Source organism: Callorhinus ursinus, unplaced genomic scaffold, assembly GCF_003265705.2.
Source record: "Callorhinus ursinus isolate GAN/ISIS: 27379988/994484 unplaced genomic scaffold, GSC_fseal_2.0 scaffold15, whole genome shotgun sequence".
Taxonomy (NCBI): domain Eukaryota; kingdom Metazoa; phylum Chordata; class Mammalia; order Carnivora; family Otariidae; genus Callorhinus; species Callorhinus ursinus.
In genome coordinates, this window is record NW_027397077.1 from 38,424,618 (window position 1) to 38,451,186 (window position 26,569).

Below are 26,569 nucleotides of genomic sequence, written 5' to 3' on the forward strand. Positions count from 1 at the left end.
CAGACTGGGCATTCAGTCGACAGAGCATCCCCTGCACCCACCCAGCCTTGCTGCACAAAGTGGGAGTTCATGCACATGACTGGGTGCACAGGACACCCAGTTCAGGTTCTACTAATGAGCAGGTTCTAAGGTCGGCAGGTGATGTAAGAATCTACATATCTCCAGAATCACTCTCCAAACCCTACCCCTGCACATGCACCGTGTTAGAGACCAGCGCATAGACCTGCAGTTTATCCAACACGGCAGCTTTGTTCTCCAGCTTGGAAACAGATCTCTATTTCTTCAGTTGGGGTGTGCATGACGGCTGCTTACCCCGAGAGGTGCCACATGGTGAGGAAGCCCAGGCCGCATGGAGAAGTGGCCTGCAGGTGTTCCAGCTGACAATCCTCGGGGATGTCCCAGCTGACAGCCACCATCCACGGTCAGACATCTGGGTGAACCAGCCTTCCGATGATCTGAGCCCCCTGCTCTTGAGCCACCCCAGCCTTCACATCTCCCAGGTGAGACCCCAGACATCACAGAGCAGAGATAAACTACCTCCACTGTGTCTGCATCTGAATTCCTAGCCCACAGAATAGGGGGTAAATTTTGTTCTCGAAGCCTAAGAGCACTGTGTGGTGCACATTAAGAGGCAGCCAGTTTGTAGGATAGCTCTACACATCTGAGTAACGCTCGGCTTAGCAAATGGCTCACACTAGCAGCAGCACAGCAGAACAGAGACAAGCCAAGGGAGAGGCAAAATCTAACCACAAGCTCCATCGGGGCAAGACGTTAGCTTGGAGACCAGAGGCATGGCCCCACCCGCTTAAATTGTTTGTTCCAAAAAAATGGGTGTAGCTGAACTCTCATAGGTTAAACACATGATGGATCCCACCAGAGGAACTCTGGAAAGACCTGTGGCTTGACAGATGATAAGCTGGATTGTCTAGAAGGACACACCGGGGTTTGTATAGGATTGTCCAATGTAGCCAATGACGAGTAAACTCTGGGACCTCATTTGTCCTCCTGGCTCCGGAGATGGCTGGGCCGCGTCAGATGATGGTACAACCACAGCAGTACCGCTCGGGGTAATCGACCACATACACTCTGTGGTCCGTGCCATAGATATAGTAGACGTAAGTCTGTCCTTGGTACCAGTAATGCACTTCTGTGAGGGGGATCAGCTCGATGGTCTGGCGCTAGGGAAACAATTGGCCAAGAAAAACTTCAGTGTTCTATTCACGTCACTTGCCTGCTCAAGAACCTTCAGTAGCTCCTTACTTCCTAGGAGATGAAGTTCACGCTCTGGAGTTGGCATTATGGCTCCCATGTGCCTTCCTAGGTGTGTCTCCTACTACACTCTTTCACACACACTAAGCTCTGGTCCAAATGGACTTCTCAGCGTTAGCCACCATCTGATGATATGTTTCACAAAGTGGGGGCACAGTCATCCCCAGGGGCGTCCCAGGATGTATGGTAGGCTACCAGCCAAATGGGACATCTTTCAAAAGCATTACTTTTTAGATGGGGAGGAAGGGCAGAGAAAGGTGGAAGATAAAGCCATTTTAAGCATTTCTATATTAATACAGCCATGGAGATATTAGGGAGTCGATTATACAATTTGAATTAAATTTTAAGGTAAAACAATGACACCAAAGAAATTCCAAAATCTGGTGGTCCGCTTCAGGCTTTTCTTTTCTCAGGACTCTCCCTCCCTCACCATGGTCTTGCCTTGACCTTCCTTGGAGAGAGGTCTTTCTCAAACCCTCCCTCTCTTTTAGAAATGGAGAAACTGAGGCCCGTGGGCTCATGGAATTTCAGGTTTGGAAGACCATCCAGGTCAAGCCCTGTGTGTTTAATGCTCAAATCTCCTCCCAGCACCACCCTGTACCTAAGAGCCTGGGGCACTCACTGCCCCCAGCAGAGGGGTCCTAAAGCCCCTCGTGCTCCGACCCCTTCTCTGAGCAGCTACTCTACAACCTTCCCAAACTGTGGGACCCTGAATGGAATGCGGCAGACCACCTTGGGAGGAGAACACTGGCATCCTACTGAAACACACACCTCCATCAGCTTCGGGTGCTGCTGTGTTAGGGACAGCTACATACAGCTGACGTAGGAAAGCTACTCCCCATCGCTGAAGCTGAGCTTCCTTGGGCACGTCCCGTGGTCCAGGGTCTGCATCAAAACCCCAAAGTTCTTTCTGCACAAGATGCTTCTTTGTCCCAGACTTACATCTATGGGGTCCCCAAGCCCAAAGGGAGATGGTGTAGACAGCCCAGGATTAGGGCCTCAGTGTCCTCATCTGTAGAATAAGCTGGGTTGGACGGTGCCTTAGGTTGGGGTCCCCTCTGAGGGTCTAACTTCAGGAAGTTCCATTCCTTGGGAACAGTTCCAAGTCCTCTTGCAGTAGGTGACGGTCCAGAGGCCACCAGGGAAAGGGAAACAAGCCGGGCAGGGGATTTTGAGAAGCAGGCTCCCCACTGCACGGGAGGGGCAGCTGAAGGGCAGTGTGATATTGTGGCAGGAAGAGGGGACTCAGAGTCAAGAAGTGCCTCTTCCATGAAGGTCCCTGCATGATTTTGCACTTGCTTGTTCTAGGAAACAGGGATAAAAGCTTCTATACCACAGAGTTGCTGAGATCACCAAATGAGATCCGGGGACTTCCTGTATGCCAGAAAGTGGTGTCTAAGTGATAATTTTGGAAATCAAAGGCAGAAGACCCCTCTTTGATATTTTGTTATGGAGGACACAAAATGGACACCAAGAGACAAGAAAAGATGGGAGCCCACATGACTGCTCTGAGTGCCTGGGCAGCAGGATTCTTTCCGACCTTTTCTACCGGGATCAAAAGGGACAACAATACCACCCCATCCAGCCTCCATTTGCTTCTGATTCAAAAGGCTACAGACTGGTTAGGACATCAGCTGCCATCAAGTGGCTGCCTTGTAATCAGCCACGGATCTGTTGGCACACCTTGGTCACCCTCCAGGATGAGCAGTTTCCAGGTCTAAGAGCAATGGGGGCTGCGGGGGGGGGGGGGGCATGGTGTCATGACAGGTGTGTGCTCAGGCTGACTCAACTCGCTAACTTCTCAATCCTGAGCAAAATATCAGCATGCATCTTTGTCTACAAATGCAGGACCAAAAAGATTCATAGAAGAGCCCTTTTCTCCCATGGCACTCTCTTTTAACAAAATCCGCCCACTTGCCCCTTGTTTACCCTTCCCCGCTCCGGGACTGGTTCACAGGGTGTTTGTGTTGCCCAAGACAGGACTGTCCTGTAGGGGAGAGGCCCCGAAGATCCAGGCCTGTCACAGACACACTGTGTGGTCTCAGGCAGCTCACTTCCCCTATTCAGCCTCAGTTGCCCCAGCTGCCAAATCAAGGGCTCAAAATCAGATGGTCTCAGAAGTAAAAGAATCCCAGAATAACTGCAAGTGTCTGCAAGCTGCTAAAATCAGGCCCTTATCTTCTTCCCATTCCCGGAGTCAATACCCCAATGTTGGGGGCTCTTCGTGTGACCCACGCCATTAACACTAGTGAGGCAAGAGCAAAGTCCCACAGGGATGATGCTCTGGGGGCTTCCGTGGACACTGTTCTTGTCTCACTCACATTCCTGCACATCTGCTTCTTCTCTGCTACTCACAGCCCATCGTTCTTCTGCAGGGTCCTGTCCTTGAGATACAGAACCCCCCTCGCACACAGAGAGCACAACCAAACAACACGAGGCCAGCCTCCTCAGCCCAGGCACACCGTTGCTGAGGTGTAACTGGTGCTCAGAGCTCCTGTGGGATGGGGCAGTGACCCGACCCTCACCACACTGCGCCCTTCTGTGACCCCTGCCTCTCTGGCTCTGCCCCCCACCTCCTTGACAGGTTTCTCCTGGGAGCCCTTTCTTCATAAATGTCCTGCACACAAGCTCTCGTCTCGAAGCTGCTTCTGCAGACCCCAACCTAAGGCACCGTCCAACCCAGCTTATTCTACAGATGAGGACACTGAGGCCCTAAGAAGGAAGAGCGTGGCTTGGAGCCACAAGCATGTGCCAGAGCTGACAAGCGGGTGCCAACTTGGGACGGGAACTGTCCCTGCGGTGTGTCTGGCCCCAGATCCCCCTCAGCGGAGACCCCGGTAAACCTGCACTGGCTTTCAAGGAGATACACTGTGTGTATCTTGAACACAGTGAGTAGCAACATTTGGCTTGGAGCTAGGAAGTGGGTTCTGCTCCTGGGCTCTTCCACTAAGCAGCTGTGTGATTTTAGGTAAATTACTTCCACTCCCCGAGCTTCCTCTGATTTACTGGAAACGTCATGGGTTGGGGCTAGGCAGGGGTAGCCAACGACAGCCCACAGGCTGGAGCCAACCCGTCAGCCCATGTAGTATTCCTAGCGTTTTCAAATTTTTGTTCTCAATATTGAAAAATTGGAAGTTCCATATAAAAATCTGGAGTCTCAGAAGGTCTGAAACCGCTGCCCTTTCGCCTACACAAAGATGAGTGGTGGCCCACCCCTTTGGATAAGGCGGCTCTCCCACCCATGTTACCACTCCGTGGTGGCAGGCCTTTGAGTTTGCAGTGCCCCAAATCCGTGATTTCTGAGGCCCACTGCTACTCCAAGATGGTCATCATTACTTTTTAATTAAGTGCATCCTTCTCTCTCCTGCAGACAGGGGAGGCGTGCAGAGAGAGAAGGCGAAATACTTATTGCAAAGGGACCAGAGGGAAAAGGGACATTTTGAGCACCAGGTTCCAGGCATTTAAAGTACTGCCTCTCTACCAAAACCCAAGGTGGTACAAACACTGGTGAGAAATCAGACTTCAGGGAGGAGGAAGTAGCTGGCCCAGGACCACATTGTGACACAGGAAAACCAGGAATTAAGCCCAGTCTATAAGACTCAGGAGCTCCGGCGCTGGCCATTCCCTGGCCAAACCCCCAGCTCCCCCGGCCCCCCCGCCACCTGCTGCCATGACCACTCAAAGCTGCAACGGGCACCACCGCCACCTAGTGGCCATCCCAACACAGCACCAAAGCAGCTAGGCCTGAAGCCATCCCTGCCCACGACAGAAAGTGCTCCTGAGGGGCAGGACTCTGGGCTCCAGACTTGCCTACGACCCCGAGTCTTGGACTTTCCCTCTCCCTCTCTGAAGATTCTAACCCACGGGGTTAGAGTCAAAATCACGCTGAGCCGCAGTCCTGCTTGAAACCCTACAATAAATAGCTTCCCGTTGCTCTCATCTTAATCTCTACGTCCAGTGGTCCTGCCTGCCCCTGAGGCCCCACACTGCTCTGCTCTCTGCCCCCTGGACACACGGGCCTCTGGTCAGTCTCTAGTACTCCCCCTCCCACCCCACCCCCCTTCCTAAGCCAGGGCTCCTCTCCTTCACCATTCCCCTAGCTGGTGCCTTCCCTCCCTTCTCTGGAGGGGGCCCTCCAGCAAAGGGAACAGACATTCCTTCATGTGACCAGAGGGCCAGCACCCTCCGAGCCCTAGTCCCACCCCAGAAGCCTCCCAACAGCCCCCAGTCCCCACCCCACTCACCTGCTGCAGGACTCGGGCCCGGGAGGCCAGGGCAGCGCTGTGCTCGGCAATGCCCCTCTGGGAGGCCAGAGAGATCTCCCGCAGTGGGAAATCCACAATGGGGTACACCTGCAGGAGAGATGCAGCCCACCTCGCTGGCCTGAGGCTGTCAGCACCTGGAGCCTTGCAGCTCTAATTCACAGGGGCGGGAAAATGAGCCCAGACAGGGGAGGGCCCGAGTGGTTGGGGATTGTTTAACCTCCTTTGATTACGCACCAAGAAAGGGGGGCTGTGGACCGAGCACTCCTTCACCTGCAGCCCACTCTCTCACCCAGCACCCCTCTGCTGCTGTCTGACTCGGGCGGGGGGTGGGGCTTCCTAAGGGGCGATGCCCCAGCTGAGCCAGACTGACTAGGGCAAAGAAAGGAAGCTGAGGATTATTATTCCGACATAAAAAAGCAGGAAACCTTGCCAGTTTCGACAACATGGATGGACACTGAGGCCAGTATGCTAAAGCAGATAAATCAGAGAAAGACAAATACTGTATGATCTCACTTACACGCGGGATCTAAAAAATAAACAAACTCATAGATTCAGAAAGAGATGGGTGGTTGTAGGGTATGAAATGGGAGAAGGGGGTAAAAAGGTACAAACAGAGTTATAAAATAAGTAAGTCCTAGGGATGTGATTGATGTACGTGGTGACTGCAGTTAATAGTACTGTGTTGTATATTTGAAAGCTGCTCAGAGTCTAGATCCTAAAAGTTCTCATCGTGAGAAAATAAAAATTGTAAGTGTATGGCGAGGGATGTTAACTCGACATTGTGGTGATCATTTCACAACACATACAAATATTGAATCACTGTGCTGTACAGCTGGGAATAATGTATGTTATTATGCCTCAGTTTTTAAAAATACATACTATAAAGTGAAAGAAAGCCAATCTGCAAACGCTACTTACTGTAAAAAAAAAAAAAAAAAAAGAGAGAGAGAGAGAGAGAAAAGAAAAAGGAGGCCGAGTACCTGACCCTCTTAGAGAAAACAGGCCCTTTCAGATGTCCAAGGCTTCTTGGCCAAGTTCCCTGCCAAGGCCTACAGCAGAGGTTGGCAAATCTCCTCTATAAAGGGCCACACAATAACTATTTTAGTCTCTGTAGGCCATAGGGTCTCTGTCTCAACTACTTGACTCTGCCCTTGCAGCAGGAAAACAGCCACAGACAATATGTAAACAAACAGGCATGGCTGTGTTCCAATAAAACTTTATTTACAAAAGCAGGCCAAGGGCCAAGGACCACTGGCATGTCTCATGTCTTAGCTCCTTGCTCTGCACAACTCACATCCCTCCTGTCCCACTGCCCTCTGCTGTTCCTCAAGGCTTCCCTCTGCAGCTCCCTCTGCTGGACACCTTGGCTCCAGAGCCCACAGGGTCCACTCCCCCACTGCACTATTCGGGTCTTTGCCTGGTGTCACTTCCCAGCCCCCAGCTGAACCCACACCCATTCCTGTCTCTTTCCCTGCTTGCATGTTTTCCGTGACCCTTACCACCATCTGACATTGGGATGAAATATTATTACCTTCTCCCTCACCAGACTATGAGATCTATGAGGGCAAGGGTTTTGTTTTACGGTATCCCCAGGCCTACAATAGTGCCTAGTATGAGAGGAGGGTCTCAAGGTTTGTGTCAGGGTGTGGAGGGAGGAAGGGAGGGGTCGAGCATGTGGAATTCGAGAGAGAACTGGCCCCCCTGGGTCCCAGCAGGTTCTCCCCTGCTCAGCAGCACTGTTCCCGCCCAGCCTGTCTTTCCATGAGAAGCAGCCCTCACAGGAGTGGGGGGAGAACCCAGGTTCCCTTGTGATGGTCTTGGAAGCCCTCCTTACCATGGTGCTTTCATCCTTAAAGAGGCTTTCTCCTTTGGCTTTAGCAAGGAGCTCCCCAGGGCAATTCAGTCGGTGCTCAGACATGAACTCAAACAGGCTGTTTTTCCTGGAAGTGGAGAGGGTGAGGAACGGAGTACACGGTGCGTGAGGTGAAGAACCCAGGCTGGAGGGCTTGCATTCCTACCGCTGGGACCTCGGGCAAGCTCCTTAGCATCCTCATCTGTACCATGGGAAACCGGTAAAGTACCGACAGCTCTGTTCTATTACCTCATTCGGTCCTCACCTGTGAAGTGCTTCGTGCGGTGCCCCACAGGAGAACCCCGCAATGCCTGGGGGCCTCCCCTGACACGGGGATTTCAGACCCAGGGGCCTCTCCCCTCCCCAAGGCGCCTGAAGCCCTTTTCTTCCAGCACAGGTCCCTGCACTGTGAAAGCCCCAGCCAAGTGGAGCTTCTCTGTAGAAACCAGTCCAGGCCACATCCCCCAGCCACCCCCACTGGGCCACAGCGTTGAGACACTGCCACATACCACACGATGACCAGCTGGATGAAGTGCAACAGTTTCTTCTCCCCCTTGCAGGTGGCACAGGTCTTGTTGCCCCTCCCTGAGCACGTGCTGCACCTGAGAGGGGCACATGGTCAGTACCATGTGGGTAGTTGGCGGGGGGGGGGGGGCTGGCAGCTCCTCGAGGGCTCACCCCAAATCCTTCCTCATAGAGGTGGACTAAGGTGAGCCTCAATTGCTTCCACCTGCCCACCGTCTAGACCTCCTGCTTCTGGTGGCAATGCCCCAGTTTCCCTTTGGAGACCACCCTTTTCCCACTCTGACCACCTGGATTGTGGGCTTGCCCCCACCCCTTCTATGACCAGCTTGGGACCTGGGCTTGGCCCATCAGCTTATTCCATCTGTCCGGCCACAGGGGCTGGCACAAAGATGAGTACACGACCCTGGTGAGTGCAATGAGATCTGCCCTCGAACTTTTTGTGAAACTATCAGCAAAGGGATATCCTTTTCAACTGAGGCTACTAAGCTTGGAGCTGTTGGTTGTCCCCTCTGTCACCACAAGAGACAGCTTGCCTGAGAATGAAGCCAACACAAAGGAAAGCAGGGTGAGGGATGGAGACAGAGTCCTGGTGACATTGTTTAAGCACCTGGATCCAGAGGAACCTGAAGCCATTCCAGAAATATAATCCTGGACTTTTCTGTTACAAGGGCAGAATTTTTTTTGTTAAGCTCATTTGAAATTGGATTCTTTCACTTGTAAACAAAAGAAACCTGAGCTTCTTTCCAAATCAAAGACCTTCTTTATCAACCACAGGTGGCAGGTCTGCCAAAGCTTTGCTCTCTGGCTTCTTAGAAGGATGGCCTGGGGCTTCAATGAACCAAAAGTATCATTAACCAACACAACTTTGAATAGTCTCACTCCTCATGGTTTCCTGTTTCCCTTTAAAGATTTATAAATACATTAAGGACATGATTTACAAAATGCAATGACCCAGTATTTGCAAAGCCCTGTGAACAGAGATGGAACTTTGTTGATTGTTTAGTCAGTCGACCAACCTTCCTTGACTCCTCCACTCAAGCCCTGCAATGAGTTATAAATAAGGGTTTGCCTAGGTCCTGATCCCCAGAGAGTTACAGATCTCACCTACAGATCTGGTTTTCTGTGTTCATTTCCCCACCATGTGAGCAGGAAGAAGTCTCCCCTCCTTCCTCCCTTCCTCTCCACAGTGCCTCATTCCTTACATCTGACCCATAGATGGCTGGATGAGTTCTAGTCTCATCTCAAAATAGCAAGCCTGGAGGAAAGCTCACCCATTCTACAAATATTTACTGAGCACCTGCTAGGCACAGCGCTCTGGGGCACAAGAGTGATAAGACAGGACTCCTGACTGCCCTCCAGAAGGGCAGACGATGAAAAGCAAGAAAGCTGGTAAGTGAGACCCCTTCACCTCGGTGATGGGGAGACCTGCTCATACCTCCGCCGGCCAGACCCCGAGCACATCTGACACCTGCGGGACTGCTTGGCTTTGCGCTTGGCTCCGCTGCAGGATGGGCACCTCACCTGCAGACACACCAGAGGCTCAGCCCCCACTGGCCTCCCAGGGAAGAGGGGCAAAGGGCATCCTGAGACCCACTTCAAATCCCAACATGGTGACCTTGAACAAGCCACTTCCTCTCCCTGGGCCTCAGCTCCCTCAGCTGGAAGATGGGAGGGGTGAATGTTGTGTATCTTTGGGCCCCTCCAGCTGTAGCCTTCAAAGATGCTACATCCTCACATCTGTGTTTCTCCTGAGACACCATCCTCCCCTGCTCCTCTTGGATCCCCACAACCTCTGAGACTGCACCCTGACCAAATGGTCATGGCCAAAGGGACTGGGAAAAGGGGCAGGCTGGCTGAGTTGGGGATGGGGAGCTCGGTCTTGGAAAGGCCCCAAGGCTACACTCCCACAGTTGGCTCAGAGTGGACTCCGGAGACACTCCAGAAAAAGCCTGAGGGAGGAGGGTGGGGAGGAAGGAGAGCAGGGGTGGAGGGAGGAACACAAAAGACCACAGGGAGGGGCTCCAAGAAGGCCCGAAGGAGGCATATGGCAGGGGTGAAGGCAGAGGTAACAGAAGGGCCCCACAGGTGGCACATGAGTAGGCGGAGGAACGTACACAGCAGGGGGAAGGTGGGCGTCCAAAGCGTGGAAGGGCAGGTGGGCAGAGAGAAGGATGGAGGAAGGCGTGGCCTAGAGAGGCAAGTGGTCAATGTGTGTCTAAAAGATCAGAGCGAAGGGGGAGAGCTGAGGACACGGGAGGAGCGTGGGCTTCCTCCTGGGAGGTCAGCAGCCCTGAAGGGTTCTGAAGAGGAGGCTGATGGCTCCAGAGCCTGGCTGTGCACTTAAGGACCTGTACTAGGTTGAACAGTGTCTACCCCGTCCCCAACCACCACGACCATTTACATCCACCAGAGTACCTCAGAATGTGCCTTTATTTGGAAAGAGTCTTGGCAGGTGTCATTAGTTAAGATGAGGTCATGCTGCACTAGGGTGGGCCCTCAAAAGGACGCCTGAGGGGACCCAGGACACACGTGCAGAAGGCCACGTGACAACAGAGGCAGAGGACGGAGTGGTGTACCAAGGACTGGGGACTGCCAGAAGCTAGCAGTGTGGCTCAGGGCCTCCAGAAAGAGCCAACCCTGCTCACACCTTGATTTTGGACTTCCAGCCTCCAGAAATGTAAGAGAATAAATATCGCTTGTTTTAAGCCCCTCAGTTTGTGGTAATTTACTACAGCAGCCCTAGGGCACTAACCCAAGGCCCCCATCTATTCTGCCCCTCGAAGTCCCCTGAACTTCACCTTCTCAGACTCATCACTGGATACTACATGTGCTGGTCACCTGTCGGTCTTCCCCAAGGACAGAGGGTCCCCGATAGGAAGGCCCCCAGGTCTGAGTCCTCTTACAGGGGCCCAGCACTGAGCGAGTACTCAGTCTCAACAAATGTTTGCAGACAGATGAGAAACAGAAGAATTAAAATCATGAACCATAAACCATTGAAGTGAACAAAGGCCAGTAGTGAACGCCCAATCCAACTTTCCCATTTTACAGGTGAGCAAATGGAGGCCCAGAAAGGGAGGATGACTTGCCTCAGGTCACACTGTTAGTGGAGGAGCCCTGGGCCCCCAGCCCAGCCCTCCATCCCTGCAGGGGCCCTCCTCCCCCACGATCATTAACTCAAAAGCAGCCACCCAGGACTCACCATGCCGGCCCCATGGCAGCCGCTGCATTTGTAACGCCCACGCCCATGGCATTTGTGGCATCCCTGGAAGTGAAAAGCTCTCCTTGGCTCCAGTTTCCCAAGCACCAACGCCTCCTGATTTCACCAGCCCCACACCCACCCCATGGCATCACCAGTCCCAGGCCCAGTGTGGGAAGACGGCCATTCTCACTTGCCTAGGATTCCACAGGGCCTTGAATGCCAAACCAAAGAAATCATATTACCATCTCTTTGGGGCCCCAGCCCAGTCTGTTCTCCAAGCTCCATGTCCTAACTCATGCTCCCAGGCTAAACCACAAAGGCCGGTGTCCTTGGCCCATTGACTAGCTAAGAGGTCCTTGGGAATAGAAGTCATAAAAAAAAAATGCACAGCATTTCTGTGAAGGGCAAAGAGTTAGCTACTGGAATCTAATCCCTGAATCAAAATAACCTTTCCACTCTTGAGAAAAGAATGGAAACTTCTCTGGACCTCTCAAAGTCCTCATCATCATATGACGCTACAAAAACTCAGAGGGGAAAGTTACATGCTTGAATCAAGTTCTAAAAGTGAAAATGAGAACATAATAGGAAATATCTCATCTGTGCTTTTGTAATACATTAGGTTAGCCTCGCCTCGTGTCATGATTATATTTCCAAAAAAAATGGGACAGAAGTCAAATTCTGTCCCTTTACTGACTTTGCTGAAAATCCAAATAATGTTTGAGCTGTATTTTATATCTGTTTCATTCATCACTTCAGCTGTTTACTGTCAGGCAAAAATAAAAAACAAAAATAAATTAAAAACACTCAGATGGTCTAGGAATGTGAACACTCACTGTTTAAAGCTGGTGACAGTTTGATAAATGGAATCATCCTTTCGCTACGTGACTACTCCCTAATTTGCATGGAATTTTGTATGGGTCTATATTCCACACTCTGAGTTTCCTTAGAGTTCGCCTTGCTGATAGCCAAGGAATGAACCACCGGTCTGCATTCTGGGTTTCCTTTCTAAAAAGATAAAGTTTGAGGAAATATACAGTGCCTAGGAAAGCAGCTCAGAGAGAAGGGCAAAGATGCCAACAATCACGTTACCTTGACCAGTGATGAGTGAGGGACTTGAAACTTCTTCGTATCTTCCTGAAACATCGGGGGGACCTGGACCTTGATGTCCCAAAGCCTGGGGGAGGTCCCTCTTTGTGGCCCATCCACTGACTGGTCTAATACAGAAAGGGATCGTTGTAAGGCCAGCGAACAGCGGCAAGGACAAGCTTTCATTTATTTACCAAAGAGTACGGAGCCTTCACTTGACGCCAGGCATTAGGCAAGATCCTGGGCTACGGGACAGGTAGACAAGGAGCCCCTCGGAGTCCATGGTTAAGTGTTGGACTTAACCATGTGTTGGAGTTGAACAGACCTGGTTTGACTCCTGATTCTTCCACTTCCTAGCTGAGTAACTCCAGGCAAGTTACTCTACCTCTCCGACCTTCAACTCTCTTCTCTCCGAAATGAGATAAATAGAGGGAACCCACCAGATAGGATGGTAGTGAAAATTAAATAGAAGGCATAGAAATGCTTAGCACCGGGCTGGCCCCTGAGAGGCATCAACAACAATAACTACCATCACCATCGTGACCATCCGCCCCTCCTCCTTCCTCCTCCCCGCTCCTCCGTTCAAGGAGATAGGACAGGGGCAACCACCCTACGAGGTCATAGGGTATGCAGAGAGCGTTGGACCAGAGCGGCATAAAGGCTCTGAAAACTCAGAAGACTGGCTCCTTCTATTGGGGAAAGTGTCAGCAGGTGAAGAAATCCTGAAAGGCTTCATGAAAGAGGTGACACAGGAGCTGAGTCTTGAAGGACGAACCAGAGTGGCCATCAGAGAAGGAAGGGCATAGGGCTCCCCAGGGAGAACCCTCAGCCTCCAAGCAGGGTTCAGCAGCAGGCGGGATGGCACAGTGAACAGGGACCCTGGGAGGCACTGGAGGTGGCCTCAAGGGCAGGCGGATGCCCAGGCACACACGCTGCCTTTGTCTGTGACCAAAGGCAAACACTAGACTTTTTTTAGGTCTTTCTGCAAACCACTTCCCAGACAGGAAGGATTTGCTGAGATCAGCTCTGGGAAGTCCAAGATGAAAGCTCACCCTCTCTTTTTACAGGGGATGGGGAAACTGAGGCTGCAAGCAGAAGCGCATCTTATCCAGGGTTAGTGGCTAAGATGTGTCCTGATATTTTCCACCAGCCCCTATCAGATTTGCTCCCAATTAAACTGATTTCACTTACTAGTAAAGGGTTGAAATGTCCATTCGCTTATTCTGGATTCGGTAAAAGTCTCTAGTCGATACTACAGAGGGAAAAAAGCCCAGCATGTTCACACTCATGCCCTTTAGGAAGACAGCATTATACAAAACGAAGAAGCTTCCCACCTGCTGAGCCTCGGAGGGGAAATCGAAAGGCCCCACTCCCAGCACCATAGGCTGCTGAGGACAAGCCGGCAACAACGATTTCTGCTCCAGATACCCCCAGACGTCTGTGGGGAGATCAGTCAGCCCCAGGAAATTTCTCCTGACAGGCTCACAACTGGGGTGGTTTCAGCCCCCCATTTCTTTATACCCAGAATGTTCTACAAGGCGAGCTGTGGAGCAGCAAAATTGCCCTTTGATAGATGGAGACCGATGGAGTCTGCTTCTCCAAACGTCCTCTTCAGAGGGATTTGTGTGCCTGATGTCAAGAGCCTCCTTCTTGAGCCCATCCACAAAAATCACAAAACAGGAAGGGGTCTTGGACACCAGCTGGCTCCTCCTTTGACACTGGAGGAAACAGAGGCTCAGAGAGGTTGGTTGACTTGCCCAAGTTCACACAGCTACACAGGTACTTCTTCCCCCAGCCTCCTGTCCTAACCACTCCCTGTGAGGCTTGTGCGGTTTTGGTGGGATTGTACGCTCACCAGAGGATGGCTGTGCCAGTGACACTAGAAAGTATGGACTTAAAATCTGTCCCGTGGCCCAGTCAACGAAGACAGTGACATAGGCACCTGTTGTGGCCTCAGTACCAGATTTCCCCGGAGCTTCAGGCCCAAGGGTAATGAATTAATGATTTCTTGGCACAGATGTGACTTGGGGAACAAGGCGGGTAGATGGAGCTTTCTCGGCCCACCCCTCCTGGAAGCAGGTTAGTCGTGTGTTTAGGGACGTGGACTTTGGTGCCAGCAAACCTGAGTTAGAGTCCTAGCTCTGTCGCTTCTAGCTGTACATTTGGGGCAAGTAACTTCGCCTCTCTAAACTTCCAGTTCCTCCCCCTTGAACAGGTGACCATCATATCTACCGTGTAGGGTAGCCACTGAGGACTTCATATGACGTACATGTGATGTGCTTCCCATGATGCCCAGCACGTTCGAGCTTTTCAGTGGACCACAGACCAGAGAAGCAGCACAAAGGGCTTCAGGGTCACCCCTCTTCATACGCGCTGCCCCCCCCAGGACTCCTTTCTCCCATTTGACATCACACAAGCCACCCCCCACCCAGGACCTAATGCCTGAGGCACCCTGGGGTGCCCGCCAGGCCCAGGCCCCCTTACCCTGCAGAGGGTCTGCTGCTTGAGCTCCTGGATGACGAGGTCACCGGCGGCTGCGCGGCCATAGCAGCATTTGGAGCTCACAAAGCTGAGGAGGGCTTCCCGAGCCACTTCTTCTGTCATCATGGGGACTCTGCTGGGGACAGAGCACAGAAGCAGGGTCTCTGGAAAGGGCCTCCAGGCTCCGCCGGGCCAGCCAGCCCGCTCTTGACACAGATGGAAACTGAGGTCGGGAGAAAGGGAAGGGCCTGGCTGTGGCCCCCCATGATGGGAAAGCACTCAGGGCTCCATCTGGCTGGGGGGGGAGGTGTCTCTGGCGCAGGGAGCTGTGTGAACAGACGCCCACAGCAAAACACAGTTCTTTCTAGAGGACAGCAAAACTTCTTTAGCTAAAGCGCAAGGCTCATGAGAAGGGCTGAAAGAATCTCAGAACTCACACACACACACACACACACACACACACGCACACACACGCGCACACACACACATTTAAACATGAATTAGGCCATTTTACAGATGAGGAAAACTGAAGTCTGTAGAAGATGTCACACAGCTAGAAGGACGCAAAGTTAGGCTAGACCCCGTGCCTGCCCTTGGAGACCTTGACCTCGGCCAGAGGAGCTGTGAGCAGGCTTCACAGGAAGACCCCGGCCGGGAGCTATCTGACTGCGGTGCCCGCAGAGAGCACCGTGAGCCTGCTGGGCTGCAGCGGCTGTGGCTGTGAGGGGCGCACAACCAATGGCCGCCTCCTTGGCGCTCTCTCTGGAGGCCTCCCCGTCCTCCTAGGAAAGCCTGCCCTGAGGCCCAGCTGCCATGTCCCCTCCTAGCCAAGCCCGCCCCTGCCCACACCTACGGGAAGCGGGAGTCCTCTCCTCCTTCCCCTCCCTCCCATCTTCACTTCCTTCTCCACAGCAGCCCGACTCCGAACAGTATGCCCCTCTCATGCACAGGGATGTCTCCAGCACCCCGTGCCTGGGCCATCGGGGGGCCTGCGTGCATGCAGGAGGTGTGGGGCCCAGAATGGCCCAGAGGGCTCCACTGAGGAAGCGGGGTCTGCCCTGGGCAGGGAAGGTGGGCGGCCAGGGAGGAGAAGGGGAGGCGCTCCGGGCAGCAGTGGGGCCAGGAGTACCGGAGACTCCTTGGAGGCAGGACAGAGCCACCCAGCCAAGAGGCGGGACCCAGAAAGCGGGGCTCCACCTTCTCTCTGCACAAAGCTGGCACTCTGCCCAGAGTCCTGGGCCCAGGGGTCAACAGACTTCTTCGGTGAAGGACTAGAGAGTAAATATTTTCGGTTTCAAGGGCTGTGCAGTCTCTGCCTCACTCACCCCCTTCTGCTGGTGTAGTACAAAAACAGTCGCAGATAGTAAGCAAACAAGTGAGAACAGAGAGCCACGCTCTCTGTGGTTCTCTGTTCTGATAAAACTTGATTTACAAAAATAGGCAGTGGGTTGGATTAGAGCCGGGGGCTACAGTTTACAACCCCTGGTCCACACTCCGGTTCTCAACCCCAGTTTGGTAGCCAAACAGCCTGGGGAGCTTGGTAAAATACACATTCCTGGCCTCTGTCCCTGGAGAATCTGATCCAGCAGGTCTGGGATCCTGAGGCCCTGGCAGGGTTGAGATCTGTGGACCCTAAAATCCCCAAGGAAGGTTCTTGGGGGCGGGCGGGCAAGGGCGACATCCTATGTGATGGCACCAGCTCACCTGTGTTCCATGAATGAGGACCAGCACCTTTGTTCCAGGGGTCTCCCGGGAGCCTCCAAAGGTGGGAAGAATATCTGCTGTCCTGGGGGAGAGGGGAGGGGTCAGGGGCTCAACAGCCTAGCTCAAAGGCACAGGTGTTTGTGGGGCGAAAGAAGGAAAGACTGGCTGAACGTGAGGCTGAATGAGACAAAGGGAAAGAGCCCCACATGCTAATGCAGCTAACGCAAGAAGAATGGTTCTCAAACCAGGATGATTCCAGTCTTCGACAGGGATGTGGTCATGGAATGTTCGTGGACACAGGGCTGATGCCCCATGTCCTCCCATTCCCCCCCCCAATGGTGACAAGAGGCTTCCCAGGGCTCCCCAGAGGAGAGGCGAGCCATCCCAGCACTGGCCTGGTGCAGAGACATCTCCCCAACCAGCAGGAGCCCCAGGAAGAGGCTGCAGGAACCAAGACCTCACAGACTTACCGCCTCCTTGAAGAAGCCAGTCACAACTGGGCAGTCTCTCCAGGAGCTCGGCTGGGGGCGCCGGAGGACTCTCGGCCTCGAAGCTAAGGTCCACCACACCTGTGGGAGGAAGGCAGGCCTGAGCCTCCGGGGGGTGGCAAGGAGAGAGGGAGGGGCGGTTCACCGGAAGCTGCCAAGTGAGGCTGGGTGCGTTATTGAAAAGGCTCACAGTTTAAGCCAGTCTCACTCGGGCCCCCATCTGCAGGGCAGGCAGGGATGGGGTGGGGTGTGATAGGAGCGGCACGAATAATCCTGGTGAGAAAAACATTCGGAACGGCAACTTCTGCTTGCTGGGAACCTACTCTGTGCCAACCACCATGACAGGTGCTTTAGAAGCAGGATCGTACCCCAGGACCCCAGGGGACAGCGACTGAATTAGAGAGGCTCACACTTCTTAGACGCTTCTCTCATCAACAGACGCATCTATGTCTCCTCATCTTGGACGCGGGCAGACTTGAGACTGCTTCAAGCAAGGGAACTCTGTACACAGAAGCCATGAAGAGACCACAGCTTCTACTTCTTGCCCTCTTGAGCCCTGAGCCGCCGTGTAAAGACATCAAGCTGCCTTAATGGGGAGACCACATGGACAACATGGAGACCCTAAGACCACATGGAGAGAAGCCCAGCAGAGCCCAGCCTTCCCGCCACCCCACCATCCTGCCGAGCCAGCAAGCACACGAGCAAAGCCGTCGGGCTCCGCCAGGCCAGGCCAGCTGCCCACTGAGTACCCCTGAGTGACCCTGTTACAGACTGTGGGTCCGTGGCCCCCCACATTCATATGCTGAAGCCCTAATCCCCTCATGGAATGGTATTCCATGTTCGGGCCTTTGGGTGGTGATCAGGTTTAGATAAGGTCATGCACAAAGCCCCCGTGGTAGGATTAGTGCCCTGGCAGGAAAAGAAAGAGACTCGGGCCCTTTCTTTCTCTGCCCTCGGAGCTCCTGGTGAGAAGGCAGCAGGCTGCAAGCCAGAAGCAGCCTCTCACCAGCCCTGGGTCTACCGGTGCCTTGATCTTGGAATTCCCAGCTTCCAGAACTGTGAGAAATAAACGTTTGCTTCTAGTAGCCAGGAAGCCTATGGTGTTTTGTCGTAGCAACCCACACTAAGACAGACCCTAATGGATTACACAAGGAGAAGAATCAGCTGAGTCCTGCCCAAATTCCCGACCCACAAAACCATGAACTATAATAAAATGGGGGCAGTCTTAAGGTACTGAGGTGCACAGTGGTTTTTTTTATGCAGCTTCCCATAATAGACAGTCTTGGCTCTGGGACTCCCCCCAAACCTGAGCAAGACTTTCTTGGAGCCACACCGTGGTCTGAGGCGCCTTGCTTCCCACTCTCCTCTCACAGGTGTACCCCCCCTGCAGTGTGGTCCTGCAGGCGGTCCCGGCCCACACCTACTCCCACTGCCCTTTTCCTTTCACATGTGTTTCCGAGGGACCTCTGACACCTCTAATGCCATCTGGGTGTCCGCTTCTCGGATGGCCCAAACTGACACTTGTCACCCCATTCTCCTAAAAGGTGGATGGGGCTCAGAAAGGCTGTGGCTCACCCAAGATCATGAGGCCCATGAGTGATGGAGCTGGGTTCAAACCAAGACTCACTGTTCTCCAAAGTCCATGTTCTTCCCAAGCATTTTTCATGAGGCAGCCCCTGCGGAAGAATCACTCACTACATACCTGCTGTTCAAACCTCACCTTCTACACCTGAAACTCATGTAACACTGCATGTTAATTATACTTCAATATTTTAGGTTTAGGTTTATAAAAACCCTCAACTTGATCTGCCAGGCTATGAAAGAGATACCCATAGCCCTGAGTCTCCAAGGGAGGAAAGCATAAAAATAAGAATTGGCTCCCAGAAACGCTGGACAACTCATAAAGCATCTCCCCACAACTGCTGCTACACCCCACCCTCCCACCTGGAGATACAGAAGGCAGGACTTCTAACTCCACTCCACATGAGGAGTCTGAGGCTCAGAGAGGTTACTCCAGTAGTCCTAGGGTGAACAGCAGTGAAGTCAGAGCAGGCTAGAGGCCCCCTGTTCCAGTTCCAGCACACTGGGCCACCACACAAACCCATTCCCTACAGCCCCCGAGCTGGGGCATAAGAACTCCTCAGCTCTGTCTTTCCAGTGGCCAACATGATTACAGGAAGTTGACTTTAAAGGGTAAGCTGGTAAATGGTGGGTGGAAAGTAATTCTCTCTGCATGAAGTCACTGAACACACTCTGATCAACAGCTGATCCCTCTCACCCCCTAGATCCCTCCTTTTTTTTTTTTTCCTCAGCTCTTTAAAGCCTAGCACTCTTTCCCTCTACAAAAATAAAAATAATATGCCCTGTCCTTCCAAGTTTAATAAAAACAGAGGCCAGAAGAAGCAGCAGATCCTATTCTAAGCTGGAGCAGCTGGGGCTCTCTGGAAGTGGGATGGCAGGTGGGGAGGAAGGCTGAAACCCGCGGCCATGCACAGTGGAGGGAGGAGGGGGGTCATTAAGACAAACGAACCATCTTGTTCTTCCAATCCCCCCAACTTAGAAATGTCTCCGGCCTCTGACAATAAGGAATGCATTCGCATCTCTGCGGTTTCTCCTTGCAGGAAATGTACAAAGGCAGCTGAAATAGATGAATGGGTATAGATGTAGCGAGTGCTTTTCTTAGCAGGAAAGCTTATCTTTGTAAACAAACAACTCTGTGCAGAAACAGGTGCGAGACCCGGGGTAGAGATGGGTGTGATGCAAAGGGACGTCAACCCAAAGCTTCACACTGGTGCCTGCCGAAGTGTACTGAAGTCCCCAAGATGACAACTCATTGGGAATTTTCATTCATACCTTGGTTCTGAACACTGTTTGCTCCTGATAAGTGGATTAGCATTTTCAGCTATTTTAGCCACCAGGAATCGGCAAACCTTTTCTGCAAATAGACAAGTAGTAAATACTGTCGATTTTGTGGGCCATACGGTCTGTTTGAATTACTCAGCTCAGCTGAAAGCAGCCATGGATAATGCACAACTACGTAAGCATGGCTTTGTACTAATAAAACTTGAAAAAGCAGGCAGTGGGTCAGACTTGGCCCTTGAGCCTTATTTTGCCCACGCTGCCCTAGACACTCATGGGTAGATTTGAGGGAGGGTCAGAAAGAGGGAAGCTAGAATTTGAACCTTTCTGGGACCAGGGCCCGTGCATGTCATTACAATTCCCGTGAGCCCGGTTATCAGCGTTTAGGATAAAGGTCAGGGTTGGACTGTAGCCAAGGCTGTCTGTCGGAGTCAGAATTCCTGAGGCACGGTGGTTAGGAACATGGGCTCTGATACGTCTGAGTCATGGACTGCATGATACTGTGCCAGCCACACATCCTTGCAGAACTCAACCCCCTGCCCCCCAGCTGTGAAACAGAGCAGATGATATTAGTGCCCATCTAATAAGACAATGTGCACACAGCTCATAGCCCCGAGCCTGGCATTCAAGAAACGCTCAGTCAATGCCTTGGACCTGAGGAGGGAGGGTCTTCCTCTCTCTTTGTGCTCCTTTAAGCCAGAGATGAAAATGTCAAGCATAGAAAGAAAGGCAAGACCTGCACAGCCCTCTCCCCAGGGAAGGCCCCCGCCCAGCCCGAGGTCTTGGGTCTGCTGGGGCATCCAGACTCTGCGCTGCTAGAAGACAGAGAAATGCCATACAGCTGCGACGTCCGGCTGGAAACCAAACAAAGAGGCAGGAAGAGGGGAAGAATAAGAGGTGGGAAACTCAGAGCTCCATCCATCAGCCAGGAGCCGCCCTGACCTCGCAGGGCAGTCATAATTCGTCAGAACTAAATTAATCTCACCATTATGTTATGTACAAAAAGAAAGGGCTCTGGGCTGACCTATGGGCAGATGCGTCATTTCCTGTGCAGACTCAGCGGGTACAACAGGAACGTGGACGTCACGGGTCATTGTGTGACGCCCAGTGTGGGGCATTCCGAAGGGGGCCCCCCCAGCCGTATCACTGTTTCCACGGGGTCGGGGCTGAGTTGCAGCTGGGCCACCCCACCCTAAGACATGCATTGTGTCCTGTAGCTCACAAAGGGATGGCGCGGGTGTGATCTTTTTCTGCATTTAACAACAACCACTGTTTTCTGTTTTCCCGGCTTTGTAGAAGCACGAGACTCAGAGATGGGATCTGGGGCAACAAGCTCACACATTCACAGCAGAGCCAGAAAGAGTGCTTAAGACTCAGATCCTAACTCTGAGCCAATGAACCTTTCCACTTCGCTGAACGCCCTATCGCTCCATGCAAATGGCATCAAGTGGTTGCTGAGAAAGCTTTGCAAAGCACCTCTAAGGTAGTGCTCACCAGCCACCAGCAATTTTTCTTTTGTGTAGAAAGGAATTTTTCTTGTGGAGCAAGGTATAACTAACAAATAACCTCTTTTTTTTTTTTTTAAAGATTTTATTTATTTATTTAATTGACAGAGAGAGAGACACAGCGAGAGAGGGGACACAAGCAGGGGGAGTGGGGGAGGGAGAAGCAGGCTTCCCACCGAGGAGGGAGCCCGATGCGGGGCTCGATCCCAGGACCCTGGGATCATGACCAGAGCCGAAGGCAGTCGCTTAACCAACTGAGCCACCCAGGCGCCCCACAAATAACCTCTTTAACTTCCTCTTTTTAAAATGCCATTCCCTTTATTTCTGAGGATAAAAGGAGTCCACATCTTCTGCCTCTGATTCCAGGACAAATCATCTTAAAAACACTAAAATCAGTCCACCTCTCTGTTCAGATGGCGCCCCACTGCCATCTTGCTTTTGTTTGTTTCCTACCTTGTCTCCTCCAACAGGCGTGAGGGCCCCTTTCAGACAGAGAACCCCCCTTCCTGCATACAGTCGGTGCACATAAATACACTGTGGTTTGAATGACACTAAAGATGGTACAGGAGAGACTCGGGTGGTCTAATCCACACACACATAAAATAGAATGGGGTTGGCCAGGAGCAAAGAGGAGAGGCAAGTGGGGAATTGTTGAATGCTGTTAGAGATGAAAGGATTCTGGAGATAGATGGTGGTGACAGTTGCACAATAATGGGAATGTACTTAATATCGCCGAACAGCACGATTAAAAATTTTGTGTTACGTGTATTTTACCATAATTTAAAGTAATAAAAACAGAAGTCAGGTGAGCACAAGAGAAAGAAAAGAGTCTTGCTTGCCAAGAAGAACAAATAATTGGCTATGTTATGTAAGAGTCTTCGTAGCAAGACCAGAAAGGCTGACCAGGCCATCCCGTCTCTTAAACACCTCAGTGGCTCACTACAGCCTAAAGCTTTTTTTTTTTAAATTTTTTTTTTTTTTTGAGAGAGAGAGAAAGAGAGAGCACAAGCAGGAGGAATCGGCAGAAGGAGAGGGAGAAACAGACTCCCCACTGAGCAGGGAGCCCGATGAGGGACTCGATCCCAGGACCCCAGGATTATGACCTGAGCCGAAGGTAGACACCCAATCGACTGGGCGACCCAGGCGCCCACCACAGCCCACAACTAACATCTAAGCTCCGGCCCTTAGCAGAGAAGGCCCTGTATTAACTGGCCCTATATTACCTGTGGAGTCTCCTCCCCCGCTGGGTTTAAAAAAAACCTTCCCACGTTGCCCAGAACAAGTGAGAGAAGGGAAAACAGTCCCTGTGGCCGGGGAGGGGTGGGGACAAAGAACAGAGCAGAAAGGGGGGAGGAGAGAGAAGAGCCTCCTTGGGGCTTGAGAGGAGAGAGACGTGTGGGAGCTTTCAGGTGGGAGCCAACGAGAACATATTTGGGAGAGCAAACACAAGGCCCACCGTGGGAGTGAGATCAGCATCAAGAGAAATGGGGGGAAGGCCGGGGCTAAGCTGTCCTTGGAGTTCTTCAGGACCCCCTGGCAGGCCAAGAGGCAACCCGGCAAATGTTACAACAAACGTCCACTTAGTTGGGATGTGTAGGTCTTGCTTTGTAGAAAGCGTCACCATGCCAAGAGAGGGCCACAGGGCAGGGAAGGAAAAGGGGGTGTTCAGGGCTGCCTTGTCACTTCAGGACACTGATGTTGGCCTTCACCCTGGCATGTGTACTGTGCCATTTCTCCCAGGCCTTGTTCTGGCTGTTCCTGCCCAGGACACACCCCCTCCACTCCCTCAGCCTGACTCAGCCCAGGCCTGACGTCCTACAAAGCCTGCCTGGGGGTGCTGCCCCCTCCCTGTGCCCCTCCGCACTCTGTTGTTGCTTTTGCCAAACAGCTTTTTAAGAATTATTCAGAAAAAGTCCAGCTGGAGGTCTGCCTCCCCCACGAGGCTTTGAACACCTGAAAAGTAGATCAGTGCATTCATCCTTATACCCCCAGCCATGAGCACAGCTCCAAATAGCTAGCCTACTGTGTAGTCTGGGGGGAGAGTCACTTTATTTTTTAGGGCCCTGGTCTTCTTTCCCTACAACAGGGCTCAGGGAACATAGTCAGTGGGAGGAGCACTCGGGAAAACAGAGAAAAAGGGACACTCTATCTTTCCATTAAGAGTTGTCCCAAGAGGTCAGGGCCAAACTGGCAGGGAGGGCCTGTGCTCCTGGTGGCCGTGCCTCCCTCCTAAGGGATGTGCGAGATACACTAACGCCCCACGGTCAGTCACCAAGGCCCTTGGAAGCTGGGCTCCTGCCATGAAGTCCAGCATCTTTCCCACCAAGTTACCCTGATAGCTTCATCCAGTCTCTGGTCGCCAACTCAGAGCTGGCCTGGGGGAACACTAAAGAATGTCTTTGGGCAACAGAGCTGGCCAGGGTACCGAGGGAAGAGTCCCATCCCTCAGCACTGGGTCACTGATGGTGACAGTGTGGCTTCGGATCATTTCTCCCCATCCCCAGCTATCAGCGCCCAGGAGTAAGGAGTTGCCATCTAGGTCCTATTGTCCAGAATCACAGCAGCCCCCTCCTCCAATTATGGGGTGGGGCTCGTCTGACTTGAAGAGGCTCTTGCACACCATTTCTGGGAGGGGATTCAGTCTGTAATAAAATAAGTTGTATTACAAGGGATATGATTTTTAGAATAAGGGAGGGGATTTTTCTTCTTCATCTCTGGGCTAGGATATCTCCCTCTAAGATAAGAGTGATTGAAACCACATTGCATCTGGGCCCGTTGGAAAAACAGGACCTGGTCATGCTAGAAAAGAAAAAACTCTGAAGGCTTCTTATTTTAAACAGGGAACAGACCTGTTCTGAGTAGCCTGGGGGCGGGGGGCGGGGGTGGGGTTGTAGAATCCAGACCAAAGAGTACAAGTGCCAGGGAAAGAGAGATCAAATGAATGTAGGAAAGAATTCCTGACCACCTCAGCTATGGAAGGCGGACCAGCCCATCACCGGAAGCGTCTCGGCCGATGGCGGGAGGTGTTGCCATGAGCCGAATGCTGTCAGAGCTAAGGCCGAGTTAAGAGACCTTCATGCTGACTTCCATGTGGACGCCACATCCCAGAATGTCTCTGTCCATGCCCACTTTCAGTCCCACAGTGTGTCACTGGAAGAAGATACTCTCTTTCTGAGGCTGCCCACATTCCAGACTCAAAAACTGAGGAGACGACATTTTCGTGACTGGGGCGGGTAACTCTACTGGGACAAAGTGGGCAGCCATCTCTCGCCTAAGGAGGGACATTTCAATTATGTTAAGTCCCGTAGCAGGCTCCCTTTCCGAAACCTGGACAAATACTGACCTAGTTTCAGAGTTCATCAGCATTTTTTCTAAAAACTTTTCTGAACAATCTCATACCTTGCACTAGACCCTGTGGTTTGATTATATTGGAAACCAGCATGGAGGGTGACACTATGATGGAATCAGAGTCTTTAGAATTTTAAGGGAACTAAAGAGTTAACCTTACTCTCACCTGGCTTACCAAAAGGCATGATGCCAAAACAGAAACACTGCAGGTGATAATATTTTTCATTAATAGCAGTTTAATTTTAAAGCTCTGGGAGACAGAATCTGATAATTTTCTAGAGTCAACATTTATTCCATGCTTACTCGACTCTGAGTGATGCTGTAGGCACTTCACATCCAATTAATCTTTCACCAAGTCTTCCAGATGACATGATCTATGTTTTTATTGTGAGAAACGTAGCCCAGAGAGGTTAAGCGACTTGAGCAAAGTCACCCAACAATTAGGAGGCAGAGCTTGGATCTGAATCCAGATCCAACCTAGCCCATTGTTACTAAGAAACTCCTATTGTAAACTGCAAGACTGATAATAAGCAGTGTTTCAAAGAGGAAAAATTGCATTTGATTATTAGTAGAACCTTATAAAATTATGACTGCACAATTTCCAATATATCAGAGATCAGATTAGGTCCAGCTCAAATACATGATAAAATATCTCTGTACAGTCTCCCACTTCAATATGAAAAAGGATTCCAACAAAATTTTAAATGTGTTGCTTAGATTTACACGGGCTTTTTTCATATCCCACTTCAGCTCTGAAACTGAAAGACAATACAGCTGGACCTGCACAGGGCCTTCAAAGTCCCCAAGTTCGGGAACCGTGAAAATGTACTAGTGTCACAAGCTCCTCTGGGATTCAAATGAAAGCTGAGGACCACCCCCCCCCCCCCCCCAGAAAACTACATTCATTCAACATTTTGCCCTCACCTTCATGGTCTTCAAATTAGGGAATCCTGACCCATCTCCTTTTATAGATGGAGAAACTGAGGCTCAGAGAGGTTAAGTTACCTGCCCAAGATCACACAGCCAATTCATAGAAGAGCCAGGACCCGAACCCCAGCCTCCCAATCCCCAATCTGATACTCTTCCACACATTGTCCCTTCCAAATTCAGGATCAAACATTTTTTTTTTTTAAACATGGCACATTTCTTCCTAAAATGCCATTTCTGGGGCATCTGGGTGGCTCAGTTGTTAAACGTCTGCCTTCGGCTCATGTCATGATCTCAGGGTCCTGGGATCGAGCCCCACCTCGGGCTCCCTGCTCAGCAGGAAGCCTGCTTCTCCCTCTCCCACTCCCCCTGCTTATGTTCCCTCTCTCGCTGTCTCTCTATGTCAAATAAATAAAATCTTTAAAATAAATAAATAAAATGCCATTTCTGTCTTCATCTCTTTAAATAGTCCTTAGATTCCATTGTATTTCTGTCCCAGGAATGACAGCACTGGGGTCACCAGGACTGTGTTTCTCAAGCAATAATGAACACACCCCTCTTGGCAAGAGGAAGATCGCCAGTAAAGACTTTCCAGGAATGTCTTTCAAATTAACCTCACCTCAGAACTGAGCCCAAGTGTGGTATTCAGGCTCACATGTGGCTGCGGCGAGAGGGCATTGGGGAAGGGTCAGCCAGAGAAAGGAAGATGGAAGGATACAAGACTGGGGTGGGGTTACCATGGTCAGGGAGGAAAGTTCTTTGTCTTGGTTGTTACCATCCTCCTCCACTGCCCAGAGGCACATACTGGAAGAACAGCCAGCAGGCTGCAAATGGGCTTTCCACACGGAAGGAAGGAAGGAAGGAACGAAGGAAGGAACGAAGGAAGGAAGGAAAGAAGGAAGGAAGGAAGGATGCTCTCAGCAACACAGACCCAGAACCCAAGACAGCATAGAGGCCAAAGGGAAGATTTCGGCCGGTGCTGGCCACAGAAGTGAGCTCCCCAGGTCCCCCCAGCTGTACTTACTGTCATCGTCACTCAGATCCCTGTCCATGGTGCAGAC

The 26,569-nt window shown here is 51.8% G+C and overlaps 1 protein-coding gene across 5 annotated transcripts; it reads right to left on the bottom strand.

The window, feature by feature from the left end:
* Positions 1–400: 400 nt before the first annotated feature.
* SSUH2 (ssu-2 homolog) lies at positions 401–26,569 on the bottom strand. 5 transcript variants are annotated; one of them, XM_025884748.2, is made up of 12 exons: positions 26,533–26,569; positions 16,852–16,950; positions 16,382–16,463; positions 14,681–14,810; positions 13,388–13,448; positions 12,200–12,324; positions 11,111–11,173; positions 9,347–9,432; positions 7,896–7,988; positions 7,369–7,474; positions 5,514–5,621; positions 401–1,178 (listed from the first exon to the last, which is right to left on the bottom strand). In XM_025884748.2, the coding sequence occupies exons 1-12, from the start codon at positions 26,558–26,560 to the stop codon at positions 1,032–1,034; spliced, it is 1,128 nt and encodes a 375-aa protein (XP_025740533.1). In that variant the 5' UTR covers positions 26,561–26,569; the 3' UTR covers positions 401–1,031. The 5 variants fall into 5 exon arrangements, with proteins under 5 accessions (XP_025740533.1, XP_073757881.1, XP_073757882.1 ...); XM_073901780.1 differs by having other exon boundaries at positions 14,681–14,813; XM_073901781.1 differs by lacking the exon at positions 5,514–5,621 and having other exon boundaries at positions 14,681–14,813.